The 14086-nt window shown below is 45.4% G+C and overlaps 1 protein-coding gene and 1 long non-coding RNA gene across 4 annotated transcripts; both read right to left on the reverse strand.

Moving 5' to 3' along the window:
- Positions 1-1298: 1298 nt before the first annotated feature.
- CYB5B (cytochrome b5 type B) lies at positions 1299-14062 on the reverse strand (the record flags this gene model as incomplete). The annotated part of the gene is made up of 5 exons (XM_080365180.1): positions 1299-2022; positions 3019-3050; positions 4957-4983; positions 5525-5653; positions 13901-14062. The coding sequence occupies 5 exons, from the start codon at positions 14060-14062 to the stop codon at positions 1932-1934; spliced, it is 441 nt and encodes a 146-aa protein (XP_080221306.1). The 3' UTR covers positions 1299-1931.
- On the reverse strand, positions 5660-13289 carry LOC308053660. 3 transcript variants are annotated; one of them, XR_013923751.1, is made up of 3 exons: positions 10646-13289; positions 10410-10520; positions 5660-10329 (listed from the first exon to the last, which is right to left on the reverse strand). It is a non-coding gene; the product is annotated as an uncharacterized lncRNA (long non-coding RNA). The 3 variants fall into 3 exon arrangements; XR_013923752.1 differs by having other exon boundaries at positions 5660-7705; positions 8113-10520; XR_013923753.1 differs by having other exon boundaries at positions 5660-7181; positions 7602-10520.
- Positions 14063-14086: the final 24 nt, after the last annotated feature.

Consider the following 14086-nt stretch of genomic DNA (forward strand, 5'->3'; position numbering starts at 1 on the left):
CCAACTCAAATGCCTTACAGAAGCCTCAGCAGCACATCAGTGTATCGGCAGCATATCAGTGTACTTGCGACTAATCTGGAATATAAAAGTATCATTTCGAACTGATAAGATCTGTTTTCCATAAACTTATATTGACCAACCCATTTCCAAGTTTAAGACTCATGTTAATGAATGACTGCATGGCCTGTCACCTTTATCCTTTCAAATGTAGCTAAAGAGCATTTCCCATGTCTTTCCTACTGAACCCAGGAAAAGCCAGATTTATACTCCTCTACTAAACTCTTCTTAGGGCAGATTAAACAGAAACTAGACCACCAAAGCAGCCAGGGCAGGACGAGGGACAAACACAGCTTGCAATAGGATAGCCAAATGCTGCTTCAGCTATGGCGAACTTCAGGCTACCCTGGCCAGATAACTCACCGCAAGAGAGAAAACAATCGATGGCAGTGAAGAAAAGTCCTGCGGGAAGACAGACCTCTACAGGGACTTCTGTTGCACCTCTGCTAAAACACCACGGGCTGAAATAGGAGATGCCGCTGCCAGCGGCGAGGGGCCTGGGCCCACTGGAGGAGTAGAGGGAGTAACGCAGCGCCAGCAGTGCTCTCCCTTCCCAGTGACTACGCAGTTCCTTGGCCTTCGTCTTTAAAAAGGCAGACTGTAATTTCACATCTAAGACATTCTTCTACGTGACCCTCCAGGGAACAGAGTAGTTTCATGAAAAAAGAGAAGAAAACCAACAACCTACAGCGTATCGCTTCCCTTTTTGTTGCCATTCAAGAACTGCTGAAGGGCATCGGACACCAGAACACGAGTCCCCTCTATTTAGCAGATCCCGAAGCCAGAGACCAATGTGCTGGAAAGATTCATGCCTCGGTGCTCGAAGCATACCTTACATTGTCTCCGCTCTGTTGGAGACCAACCACACAATACACAAAAACAGAAGAGAGGAATACTCTCCTCTATTTCCAAGACAAAACCAGCATTATGCACAAATCCCAAATGGATTTCTTTTCCCTTTTCACTTAGAGAGAAGAAACTGGATTTATTTGTGTGTGCGTCCGTCCCCATCTGGTGCACATTCACAGTAAGAATGAGTTGTTTCCAATATATGTGTTGGATCAAGACCTCAGGCAGAAAGAAAAAACTGCATTTTGAGAAGCCGCATGTCAGTTCCCATTTCTGGCATTGCCGCACGCACCACAAAAGCACCCAAAACAAACCAGAATCCAAGGTATAAATTGTTTCACAGAATATACATTTTTAAAGGGACAAGTACAAATATTACAAAATGAACAGAATCGCTTTTAAAATACTTATATTTGTTTAACCGTTAAAAACAGACATGTACAGAAAGAGGTAGCAAAGCTAACAATTTCTGGCTGCTCCAATTAGTGTTGCCTGCATGCACTGGGAAAGTTACTGTGGAACCAGATCTCCCGATATCTTTTCTGGAAAGGACTGTAGACAATTTGCAGTTTATTTCTGACAATGCTACGTGAAGGACTGAGTCAAATCCACAGGCTCACTAGCAGCTGTTTCACGTTGTCTGGCTTGACGAAAAGGCATTGAAAGAAAAAAGGTTGACTGTGATTTACTTCAGAGAGCGAGTGAGAGAGAGAGCAAGAGCGAGAGAGAGCGCGCGCACGAACACGCACACACAAAGGGGACCACACACACACATAAGAGAATGCTGGGAAGTTGCACTTGCCCCATGACCGCAAGAGGAAAGCATGACAGGTCTGTGGGTCCCAGAGTTAGGATAGAGAGCGTTTGGTATTAGCTTGGTCCCATGGATATCAACATCACTTGACAGGCTCAAAGCTAAAAGCAAGGCAGAAAAGGTTAAGGGAAGCAGAACTCCACGTGTTGCATGCATGTGCTCTCTCTCACACCCTCTCTTTCAGGCTTTCTGAGGTCCCAGCAAGGTCAGTTCAAGAGGTTCTCCCATCCAACATGTAATAGCGATACATTAAACCTATGACCAGTGCTCCAAAGATGGGAATTAGCCACGTTGACCAGAAACTATAGAGAGAAAACAAAAACACAACACAAACAATACAACACAACATAAACCAGAAGAAAGTATCAAGTTAATAATTCATTCAAGATGTTCATCACTTGTTACACGTCTGTTTTCATCCAGGCAGCTCTTGGGGCCTGTCTCCAGCTGCTAGCAGACCAGCCGCAGGGGTCTCGGCTCGCCGGGCTGGGCAGCACCCACAGTCCCTGCACCCAGCACTCTGCCCGGCCCCTCTGAGGCCCCTGTGCTGCAAGAGCCACTTGGTGGCTTAAAAAACAGCTGCTGGATTGCTGAATTTTCCAGCCTGGCACATACAGAACCCAATTTGGGGTTTATTTTGTTGGTTGTTGGGTTGCGGGTTGGTTTTTTTTTTCCTTAAAAAAGTCAGACTGTAATTTGTGCTATACAAACAGCTGAGTTGACTCAAGGATGGAAATTGCTACAGCTATCCCACAATAAATCTTCCTCACTCATAAACCAGAGGCCACAGGCTCACCTTCCGCAGCCTCCTTAGCAAAAAAAGTTCTGCATCAGCTACAAAAGACTAGGGCCCTGTTCTGGTTGTAAGGATTTTCAACTAAATGGGGCTGCTCATGGTAAAGATCCTCCAAAAAAACCCACATGACTGTGTTGTGTCAGCCCAAGACCTGCAGCTACCATGCAAACAAACACTGCAGTGCAAAGGGACTGCAGCCACAGCCACGCAACACGAACGCACAAGAATCTGAGCTGCACAGTACCAGGATGCCTGTGCTGCCCAGTGAGCAGGGGACTTGGTGCCACCGGCTGTGTCTCCACATCCAACAAGGGAGGTGCGTGCCCTGGCAGCTAACTCTGTGAGCTGCAGTTCGGCAAGTTACATCTGGACTGTTGCTGGAAGGAGCGTGCAGTGATATCCCTGGGCTTTTTTTCCTGCCTATTGGAGTTAACACGCGGTTCTACAAACAGGGAGTCCTAACCCCTCCATTTCTTACTCTTACTATAAGAAGATACTATACCTTGCTTGGCCTGAGGATGTCATACTTGGATTCTGAAGGAGGAAAGAGGGAGTTAGCAGGGGGAAAAAAGAAATATTAAACACATGCTAATAAGACTACAAGACTGAACACGTGATTACGAACATGGAGAAAAAATAAACCATCCCTCCTCTCCCCAACACCCTCTGTCACAGGTGCAGGTGCTTCTGGGGATGTTTGCCATTGTCCTCACCTCCACATTCTTTCCATTAACCCAATCCCTCCCACCCAGTCATCAACTTCACACTAGAACTTGCACCCCTCTCAAAAAAAAAAAAATATCTTGCTCATTACCTCAGAAAGCAGTCTGTTCCTTTTTACACAATGGATGATAACCTGCGCTCCAATACAGATAATCCTAGCACTGTCGCCCCCTCCCTAAACCCCTGCCCACGTCCCCATTTGCCATCCTGCTGCCTGACCACTGAAACACACAGCCACAGCATGCTCTTCAACTCTTCCCTTGCATGCAACCTGTTTCCAAACTTTATAGTTCTCCTTTCATAAAGCTGCACATTTAAATACTTTTTCCAGTCAGTTGAAATTCCCCTTTTGCCTTTCACCAGCTCTACAGCCTCTTCCTTGGTGGCTGCTGCAGCTCTCCAGTTTAATCAACGCCTACCAACCCAAAATCACCTTTCCTGCCCATCCTAAAGAGAATTATCTCCATTTCTTGAGAGCCTTAGTGCTTGCTTTTCTGTCGTAATACATCCAGTGGATGCTAAACACCAACACTTATCCGTGGGGGGCTACCTCTGAGCTGCATCACAAGAGTATACATGTATGACTTTTTATTTTGTGGGTCCCTCCTATTTATTGTTACATTACTGACTTCTGTCTCTTCCTGCTATTTTAAAAGCAGGCCAAAGTATAATTTTAAAACTGCTGTTGTACACTGGAGAAAGACCTTAGCTGTACACAACTCTGGAATTCCTCCTCAGAAGAGAAAAGTATTTCAAAAAATATTTAACTCATATCCAAGGGAGTTACTTTGATTACTACTCATTTCTATGCACATTTTAGGTATGCGATTATGCAACGGAGCTGAACTAAACACATTTTAAGGTGAATATATGCATAATCATGCGGCCCCGTGTTATAACTAAGCATAGGCTTTACCCAGCCTGAGTTATTCTTTCTATGGATGACTACAGCAAGCAAACGCTCCCAAGGGCTTCAGTTGCCGCTCTCTCTGTTGACAGCTTCCTTCTTGATTCCTGCTGCTCTGCAAGCGGCCCTGCTTTGAACAACATCTAATGAAAGTGTTGTTGAAGGCAGAGCTGTGCCTGGTCTGAGCCTTCAAGCCAAGTCAGAAGAGAAGCCAGCTGCAAGGCACATGTTTACCTCTCAGATGGGATTCTATTTATTACCATTTCCCTCTCCCCATCCATTTCAAAAGCATTTTTGCAACACTATGCCCTGTTCTAACCCAGGAGTACCTGAGTTTTAAGCAATACCAATGATTACCAGGGCAGTTAACAGAGAATTCTTGTTTTACAGCCAACCCTACGGTGGCTGTGCCTGTCTCCTGGTTTGAATGTAACAACACTAACAGTTCAGTGGTCAGAACATCGTGAGTAGTGCAAAAAAATGGTCTGTGGCTCAAGGTGTGGAAATAACATTGCTGATGTCAGAGGAGAGAGGGCATAAAAAAACACTTCCAATTTCACACTAAGGTGACTGCTGAGGTTCAGAACAAAAACAAGAGGTATAATTTGCTTGGAAGATTCATTCATTACTGTAGTTTGTGTAAACATAAAGCCACAACCCCCACAGGGGGTGGGGGGGTGTCTGTGTGCCAAAAAAAAAAAAAAAAAAAAAAAAAAAAGGCATGTGACAACTCCGTTATTCATTTTGTGAGCATAATATTGTTTCCATAGCATTAAATTAAAACAGAAAAGTAAAACACCAACAGCTTACCTTAGAACCTTCTTTTTTACGATCGTGCTGTCAAGGTGGAAAAAAAAAGAAGAAAAAAGATAAGCACTGACTTCAAGAGAAATGTGCAGTCTTTATGAGGGACGTGTGCACAGTCCTCATCATAGGGGTAATTGCCTAGACTTGGTTTTCAAAGGAGTCGATCCTTCAGTACCCAAAGGCACACAGCCTTTGTAGCAGGCAGGAAGCTGGTGTTTGTGCCATGCCCCTGTGATTTCTCACCCTCCTGAACTCTAAATTACAAGGCAAAGGAAAGTTATAGTACCACCAGCTAAGGTGAGGGCCGATTAGCTTAGCTTCTTTAAGTGCCCCGGATTTAATTGTAGTGAGAAATCTGTTCTGAATGGTGGAAAGACAAAACTAATTTGGTTTTGTTCCCTCAACAGAAATCCCAGACAACACAGAGACTGCCTAAAACCCTTAACTACTTACTTATTTCACAAGACACATCTTCGTGTATGTGTGTAGTGGGTTACACAAAGGAGAGTCACACTTTTACACAGACTCATTCCAGCTCTGAAAGAGGCTGTCACAGCCAGCCAGTCCTTACCGGATGGATCTCCCCTATGTAGTACTGCTTGAGCATTTCCCTGGCATCTGTGGAATGCCCAACATCTTCAAAGCTCTCTGTGGCATCTCTACCAGCTTGTTCGAGCAAAACCTCTTCTCCACCTGGATGCTGGAAGAGAAGACTTCAGGTGAGCAAAGGGCTAGATATAGAAAAGGTACCAGAAGTGTCAGCAGCCTTCCTTCCAACCTATTCCCTTCATCACAGATGCCTCAAACCAACATCATCAATAAATTCTTCAATTGTCCATTCTCTCCTTCAGGAATTCATGGAGAATAGTGTGTGCTTCACAGCCTGGAAACATAATAAAAATCCTCCTGGAGAGGCAAATCCCCAACATACACAGGGAAGCACAGCTTTATCCCCCATAGCCAAACTATCCCTCCCATGATTCCATAACTGAGTTGGGCACGAAAATACACAAAAGAAAGGATATCCTCACACAACTTTTCAAGGGCTTCACTGCACAAATCAGACTTGCTTGCAGAGGAGCCTCTCCTTCATGATTTTTCTCAAGAGCTTTCCTGAGGCACCTCCGCCGCTAGTGAAGCACAAGACAACACTGCCTTTACAGGCATCAGCAGAGGAAAGGGTATCCTACTTCTTAGATACTACAAAATAATAGTAGTATTTGGCTAACGGCCTCTGTCTGCACACAGCTGTGCAATGAGGAATGAAGTACTGAGCTGAAATGCATCACGTTTTCTAGTAGCTTAAGAAGCTATGACTAGCATAGTCCCAACAATACTGAACCCAATCTAGTGTACAACCACTCAAAAACCTGGGGGGTGGGGGGAAGTGTCACAAAAAATTATACTGTTTGACATCATATACTGATTTCAGAGTTTCAGAAGTTGCAACACCAGAAGTACCAAATCCACAGGACGCTCCACAACACCACTGGCATTTCTGTTGGTGGCAGTCACAGACAAGCAGCAAGAACCGACAAAAACCCTGGTGCAACTCTGTTTTCTTTGATGGGCTTGGCTCTTCTCTAGCACCGTCAATACCATAATTCCAGGAACAGACCAGCAATGAAAAGCATTAACCACAAAGCCAGCGAAGTACAATCTCTTCACAGTGTGAGTGTGAACAAATAGTTCAGTTTAAACTATCAGCTAATCCAGTTAAACCAATAAAGTGGTCAGGCTTCTCAGTGCGCACACAGGGACTAACCCAGTTTTCTAGAGCATCAGGCAACAAGCACTAAATGTGCTAGTTGAGAAGACAAGAGTTGCTCACTGCTGCCTGAAATGCCTCTAACAGCTACAAGCCTGGAACTGGAGAAGAGATGTTAGACAAAGTTTCACATCAAAGGACTAACACACCTGTTTTTCTCTGTAATATCATTTTCCTTCCCACAGACACAGAACAGTTGCCCTTGCCTCTCTTCCTTCAGCTTGTCTGTTTTTGCTGCCAAAAGTCTAAATACTCCCACTTGGCGCTCACACCTCATACCAAACATCCTCAGTATGGACACAAACACAGTCCAGTTGTTTACTCCTGTGACTTACTGCAGCCAATTCTGCAATCCTCGTACCAGAGCTCTTTATTCTGAATAAATCCCTTTATTGTCCAGGTATGTGACAAAATCAACGTGGAGCCTTCTCAGCAGCCACGAAGGGCAAAGTCCGCAGTCCTAGGACACGGTTTTGTTAGCAGTCAGTTATTAGATTGCCTTAGCTGTAAAACCAAGTGGGACTCCACTCTGCTCGTTCCCCCTGTGCCTGGCTACAGGTCTGGCTGCCATTTCTCCCACACCAACCTTCAGGCTCACTTGATCTCAGAGGCAGTCTGACCAGGGACTACCCTAGCAGGAAATCCACCCTACAAAAAAGAAAAGGAACCAATTATCTGCTGGGATAGCTGTGACTGAGCTCACTACAGAGCTGGATGCGTCTCTCTTTACACGTGGGAGCTGCAGGAACACAGGCTGCAGCAAGACCATACTTTAATTATTTTTGTGCCCCTCAGATCACACCCTCAAGACTTGGCTGCAACAGTAGGACACTGTATATTGTCTATGCACATTACTCAGAACTGTCCAACTTTTACTTACTTTATATGCATGTTTGAAAAGATCCACAGAAACCAGGGGATGAAAAGCTGGCCCTTTACTTTAAGCCTTCTAGAAGAACTCCATAGGGATGTCTCTCCAGAAATCTGATTTCAGATAGAAAAATATCAGAACTGAATTTTAAGATGACAACCTTGCTTTCCTAATCATCCACCCTAAAAGAGCAGACAAAACACTGCACTAACAGGGAACATGCAGCAGATATTGGCTTTCAGTGGCATCCAGCCTTTGCATACACAAGAGAACAAGAAGAATGGTAAAGTAAAAGAAGCAAGAACGGTACAATTTGCTCCTCTTTACCTCTTTGGGTCTGAAGCCTTTCTATGCACTTGCTAAATCCACAAGTAATAAAAAGAATTATCTATTCATGCACATCTGTCCTTTATTGTAAACACCAGTCCAAAAGAAAAAACTTCAAAACATTCTGGCATAGTGTATTTCTGAAAGGATTCTCTAGTCTAGACAACCACAACTGCAGCCAGACAATTCTTACCTTGTCATACCCAAGAAAACAGTAAACCCAGACTATTTATACAGGAAGTCATTTACTCTGCCACAAAACTTCTCAAAGCTACAGCTCCAGCAGGAAAACATGAAAACAGAGTGTTGAAAACTGCGGAAAAAAAGTAAATTAAAAGTAATTCCAGAGGAAACAATGGCTAGAAAATGTTTTCAGAAACAGACAAAAGCAAACAACAAGAAAGGTGGGTCCAAGTGCCAGTACTCATAAGTCTTCCTCAGCAACAGTAATAGAACTGGAACCTGCTTGTCACTTGAGCCTTCAGCATACACAATAAATAAAGTATACATTGACAGCAACATTAATAGTCTTGAAGCACCAGTTCTGGAAGAATACAACCAATGCCACTGGGCAGAGAAAACAATCTTACAGGGAGAACCCTGTCATTTGGAGGGGAAAGTGCAACAGCCCATCACCACCACAAGGCACCTCAAGAGCCCCTGGCCCAGGTGGTGCAGAAGAGAGGCCAGCCTGCTCTTGTTGCAGTCAGGAGATCCAGGGGGAGAAAACCCAATACTTCCTCATGCTTCGCAATACTCACAGCTACAGCAAGTGCTCAAAGCATCATTTCAGTGCGATCTTTCAATCAAGTTCTCCAAATTCCAAACTGGGTCCAGAGAAGAAGAGCAGATGCAGGGCCTTGTACAACCCCATAGTTACTCCAAGCTCACTTTAAATGTCACTGACACTCTAATATGGCGAGCAAAGAAAGTTTGCCTTTCATGACGCACTCCCTAATTAGCAGCTCATATAGCCCATCTTCTGCATTCAGCCAGCAAGGCTGTAATTATTCAGGAGACCTCAGAAGAAGCTCTATCTGTGTAGCCTTTAGAAGGGATAAGGAGTGAGCAAAAAGCAGCAGGAAATCAGAATTGTAGGCACACAGCAGAGGCTTCCGAGACCGCAAAGCTGAAACTCACTGCAGGAGGCAGCTCCAAATACCCGTTTGCATACGTCTGGCAGGCAACTGCTGTTACAGACCCACTGTAAACTGCAAATGAGCTCAGAAGCAACAACTAAGCTCTACAACTAATTAGGTTGCTGGGTCAGGTAAGATGCAAGATCATCAAGTTGAGGAGGGATGCGAAAGCATTCATTTTTAGCCCCCAGTATCAGAGAAATAAGCTAGGAAAGGGAAGAGTATTACTGTGCAATAATAATGTGCCAGTACCATACCAGCCAGAAAACAATGACAAGCAGACACCTAGACAAATGGTGTTCATCAACCGCACATCCTTCAAAGCTTGTTTCAAGACACAGAACAGGTTTCCCTAAAAAACATCTCTGCAAAGCTGGAGCAAGTCAGCATGAGCAAAACCAGATCTCTGACATTCCTCCTACTCCCTCACAGAGTTCTGGTTTCAGATACACTAGAGTCCACAGGAATTAAATGCGAAAAGACAAAGAAGAGTACCCAACATTGGCTTCTCACTGCTGGTGCAGCAGGAGTTAAGAATCTGAAAAATTGCTGCCTCTGGTGTGAGCAACCATCTTATACTTCCCTCCTCTTTACTTTCACCTCAGTGACAATGCTCTTAAACTACCAGCTCTTCCAAGCACAGTCCCTACCTTAGCTATATACTTGCCTGGAAAGAGCGTAAATTCTGTTAGAACCATGTAATTTTAAAGAAAAGGTGCCAGTAGTAGAATATGAAGAACACTATACTTGAAACCAACTGACCGATTCGAGTTAGAGCTGTCACAGCCCAGGCTTATTCCACTTGGAAGCCGGTTCAAACAGATTTCTAGTCACGCTTGCCACAGGTGTCAGAAGCAGCAGCACATGCCAAGACAAAGCTGTGCTGCGTCTGATGGACTCAGAAAACAGACAAAAGGGTGTGCTGAAGAAACACTTACCTGCAAACTCTTCTAGTCATGTGTAAAAATGGAGATAAACCACATCCCTCTATCAGAAGAATGCTGGTGAAAATAAGCGTATTACAGACAAGTGCACAAGTTAAAAGCAACAGATTTTAATAAGAGTGCAGTGAGGGCCTAAGTGTGAGCAGTACCAGAGTACGAGACCTCAGAGAGCCTGTCGGGGAGGTACACCTGCCTTCCTCCGCTTCCTCACTCATAATTCACACCTACCTGAGCAGCCAGCTCTTTTTGCTCTAGCAATAGTCTACACTTGCTTTTCTAGGCTACTGCAATTAGGAGTAATAACATGTATTCTGGTGGTCCAGTTACCTAGACGTGGGAGAAAATTACACTATCACTATAAGGCTATCTCAGATTTCAAACAATCACACTTCATTTCAGGCACTTACAGGCTTTCCGAAGTACAAGAGATTGCAGTTTCTCAGAAACATGAAATTTCAGTTGCCATCTTTGCAGATCTCTTGCATTTTGTTCCATTCTTATAATTCAGTAGAATTTTGCTATGTGGTAAATGTCTTGTTACTCCTATTACACAGTAAATAACTAAATTGGAAGTTTAAACTGATCTGCGCTTCAAACAACATACAGATTTTGAGTTGGCTAGCTAATGGATGACCTGCTGTACCTCATTTGCAGGAATCATGAAGCACAATTCGACAATCTTTTAGCAGTGAGGCTTCTTTGAGGTTACACAATCACTCCAAGGTAATGCTCCAGTGCAGTTCAGCAATCCTGTTCAAATAATCTGTGACCAAAGGCCAGAAAAGGCAACAATTAGACACTGCTTCACTGACTACACAGGATCAAGGGGAAATACTACCCACTGAAACCCTGATAGCTGCAGCCACAGCAACTCAGAGCTCTAAAGCAGAACAGTTTCAGACAACTGTAACTTTTAAACAAGACACAAACTCCTGGTTCCAATCAGCTACACATTGTTCCCCTGTCACTCGACTGATTACAGCGGACTAACAGATATAAAGTGTATTTTTGCCAATAAATTAGGCCTTGATCTATGTTTACAAGTTTCACCACGTCAGTGAGTGGTGTACATAGCAGAGCGTGGTGTCAGCCATGCTGGCAGTTAAAACAGTAGCCTTATTCTTCTTCCTTTCCCTAGTCCAAGCAGACCTTTTTCATGCCAGAGAAACACAAATAGGATAAAAGGCTTGGAAAGGGCAATGTGAAATATCATCCCAAGGTAACATTCAGAGCACTGCTAAACCTGGCTTGCTGCAGGGGGAAGCGAAGCATTCTTCTGTGCTCATTTACAATACTGAAGGTGTCCTGTTCCAGATGCTGTCTTACACAGAGAACGCCGAGATGAAGACTGTGACCACTACACAGCGTCCATGCTCTGAAAGAGTGTCATTCACAGTGAGGTAAGTATCTTGAAAACATTTGTCTAACTCTGAAAAGTCTGAAAAGCAGTAAGTAGCGACTGTATTTGGAACACAGATGCAAGTGTAAGACAAGGCACACAGTTTCTGCAGGTACTGTCCCAACCTCCAGCTTGTTTTGGCTCTTCCTAAACAAACAGCACTTTGTTATTGAGAAACCAGCAGTGAATGGCTTTTCCCGGTCTTCCCCTGAATCTACACCTTCTTGCATCTACAACAAGATTTGGCAAGGAGTTCCACCAGTCTTCTCCCTGTTGCATGAAGAAACACTGTTTGTTTGTTTGTTTCAAACCTGGCTCCAGCCAGATGCTTTGATGTCCCCTGGATCTTGTATAGACTTTCAGATGCAGGCAAACATGAAAGATTTCAGAAACTAGTGGAGTAACAAGCATTCTTCAAAATGTGTCTGCTGCCCTGCCCATTTCATTTAATCAGCAGAGGTAGCTGGGCCCACAGATCTGTACCCCGCTGCCCTCTCTCAGGAATTTGAAAGATGACAGATGACAGGTTTGGCCTAGTGCCAGGGAGCCCAAACATTGGAGGGGGCGTGCATGTAGAAGGAGGCAGTCAGCTGCTCAGAAAATCCTCACGTACCAGCTGGAAAACTCTGGAAAACTTGTGAGCTGACCCTGGAACAGGAATCTGAGTACCCACTTGTAGCTCCACCGTTTCAGAGCTACCTGAGTTAAAGAGTTGCACTCAATGCAACTGCCTTCTCCTTCCCACCCCAATCATAAGCTCTCTACAGTACAGTATGCATCTTTTGTAGATGCATGTCATAAATGAGCAACCGGTCCCTCACCTCAGCCAGACTTGCAGGCTGTCCTGTAAAACAGCTGATCATCAGCTGATAGCCTTCATGTGACTGCTGCTCTGTAGCACCAAACTCCCATGCTTCCACCAGGCACCATTCCACTGTCCCACATACTTTTCTTTCCAGCATACTGGGTGCCAAGAGTCTCTCTCAAGTATCAAAGATGCAAGAAGAGCAGCTGCTCAGCAGATTCAGCCTTTCAGATTCTGCACCTGACACACATGCACCTGTAAACAGGGCTGGAGTACCAACAGCAGACACTGGTGAGCAAAGGAGCAAGCAGACAGGATCCATTTATGGTCCTGTGAAAGCAAAATTTTTCATTATAAAGCAATAAACAGTGCAGAACTGACTACAGAAAAGGCCAGCTCAAGGCACTGTAGTAGAAGACACTCCTTAATTCGTTCACTGAAATACTTTAGAGTCTCTCTTAGAACAAACGTTGAGGGGAAGACTCAAAGCACAAGTCAGATTCTGAACCAACCATTATGATGCTGGATCCAGTGAACAAAACAGCTTGTATCCAACTTTATAAATAAATGCCGAAAGCTACATAGAAAGCCACTACCTCCAGCTGTCAGGTCACTGTAAAAAAGCTGCCAAGTTATCATTCTTTCCTCCTATCTGATAAACCTATACATTTCACCAAGGTAACTTTATCATTATATGTTATGACTACATAGCAGACATGCTTTAATCACAAATGCCTGCAGGAAAATCAGAGTTTAATTTAGACAAGCAAAACCAACAAGCAGCAACATGTACATTTTCAGTGAAATGTTCTTCTTTTAAAGCTGATTCAGACCAACTTTTGTACATTACCCTGTAGATGCTAGAGAGTTTGGTATCTTGTCAAGCTGGGATTAAAGCCCTCTGAAAATTTTTTAAACATTTCCTCCCGCTCTGTTTTCAGCTCCAAACACTAACGATACTGCTCTCAACCTTCTCAAAAACAGAATTCAAAAGCATAGAGTCTAGAAGCAATTTTTGTCCCCATATCCAAGAGAACTGGAGATCACACAGCAGACTGCACCGCTTACAAATCACTCGCATGTGGTCACCTACTGAATCACCACTACTTTCTCCTTTAAGTTCTGGGGTGTCCTTAGAGACATCAAATTTAAACCACTGATCTAGCCCAATACTGTTTACCCTACAAGACAAGAAGCAAAGTAACGTGGCTTAAGGTGAGCTGCACCTCCCACGTAAGCGTGCCTGAACAGATTTCCTACGAAACCAGGAGCTGACTCAAAGGAGCAGAAGCACAACCTTGCACTCAGCTGGCCTTTGCCGGCCTGACCTGTGGCAGGGCCAGGAGCTGCCCTGAGCGGGAGCCCTGCGGGCGGCCCTCCTCGCGGACCCCTCTTTCGGGCAGCGCCGGCTGGCTGAGGCCCCGCTGCCTCAGGGCCACAGGAACCCCCCCTTCGCCTTACTGCCCCCCCCCTTCCCTTGCAGCCCCCCCCGCCCCGGGGTCTCTGCCCCCCACGGCACCCCTCCGCCCTCCCCCGTTCCCCTCCCTCACCCCCCACCCCCTCCCCTTCCCTTCCCTCTCAGCCCCACACGCCCTCCCCAGGCCCGCCCCGCTCCCCTCAGCCCCCCCAGGCCCCGTCCTTCCCCTGCCAGCCCCTGAGGGGACGGGCCGGGACCCCGCCCCGCCCGGCCTCACCTCCTCCAGGAAGCGGGTGACATCGTAGACGCGCCCGTGGATAACCAGCCAGGCCTCGCGGCTGGAGTTCCGCTTCCCCACCTCCTCCAGCGTGAAGATGGGCCCGGCCTCCGCCGCCACCGCCGCACAGGCCCCGGCCTCCGTGCGCTCCCCGTGCTCCATGCTGGCCGTCGGCAACTTCGCGGA

This window comes from Falco punctatus (genome assembly GCF_963210335.1).
Source record: "Falco punctatus genome assembly, chromosome: 14".
NCBI classification, from domain to species: Eukaryota; Metazoa; Chordata; class Aves; order Falconiformes; family Falconidae; genus Falco; species Falco punctatus.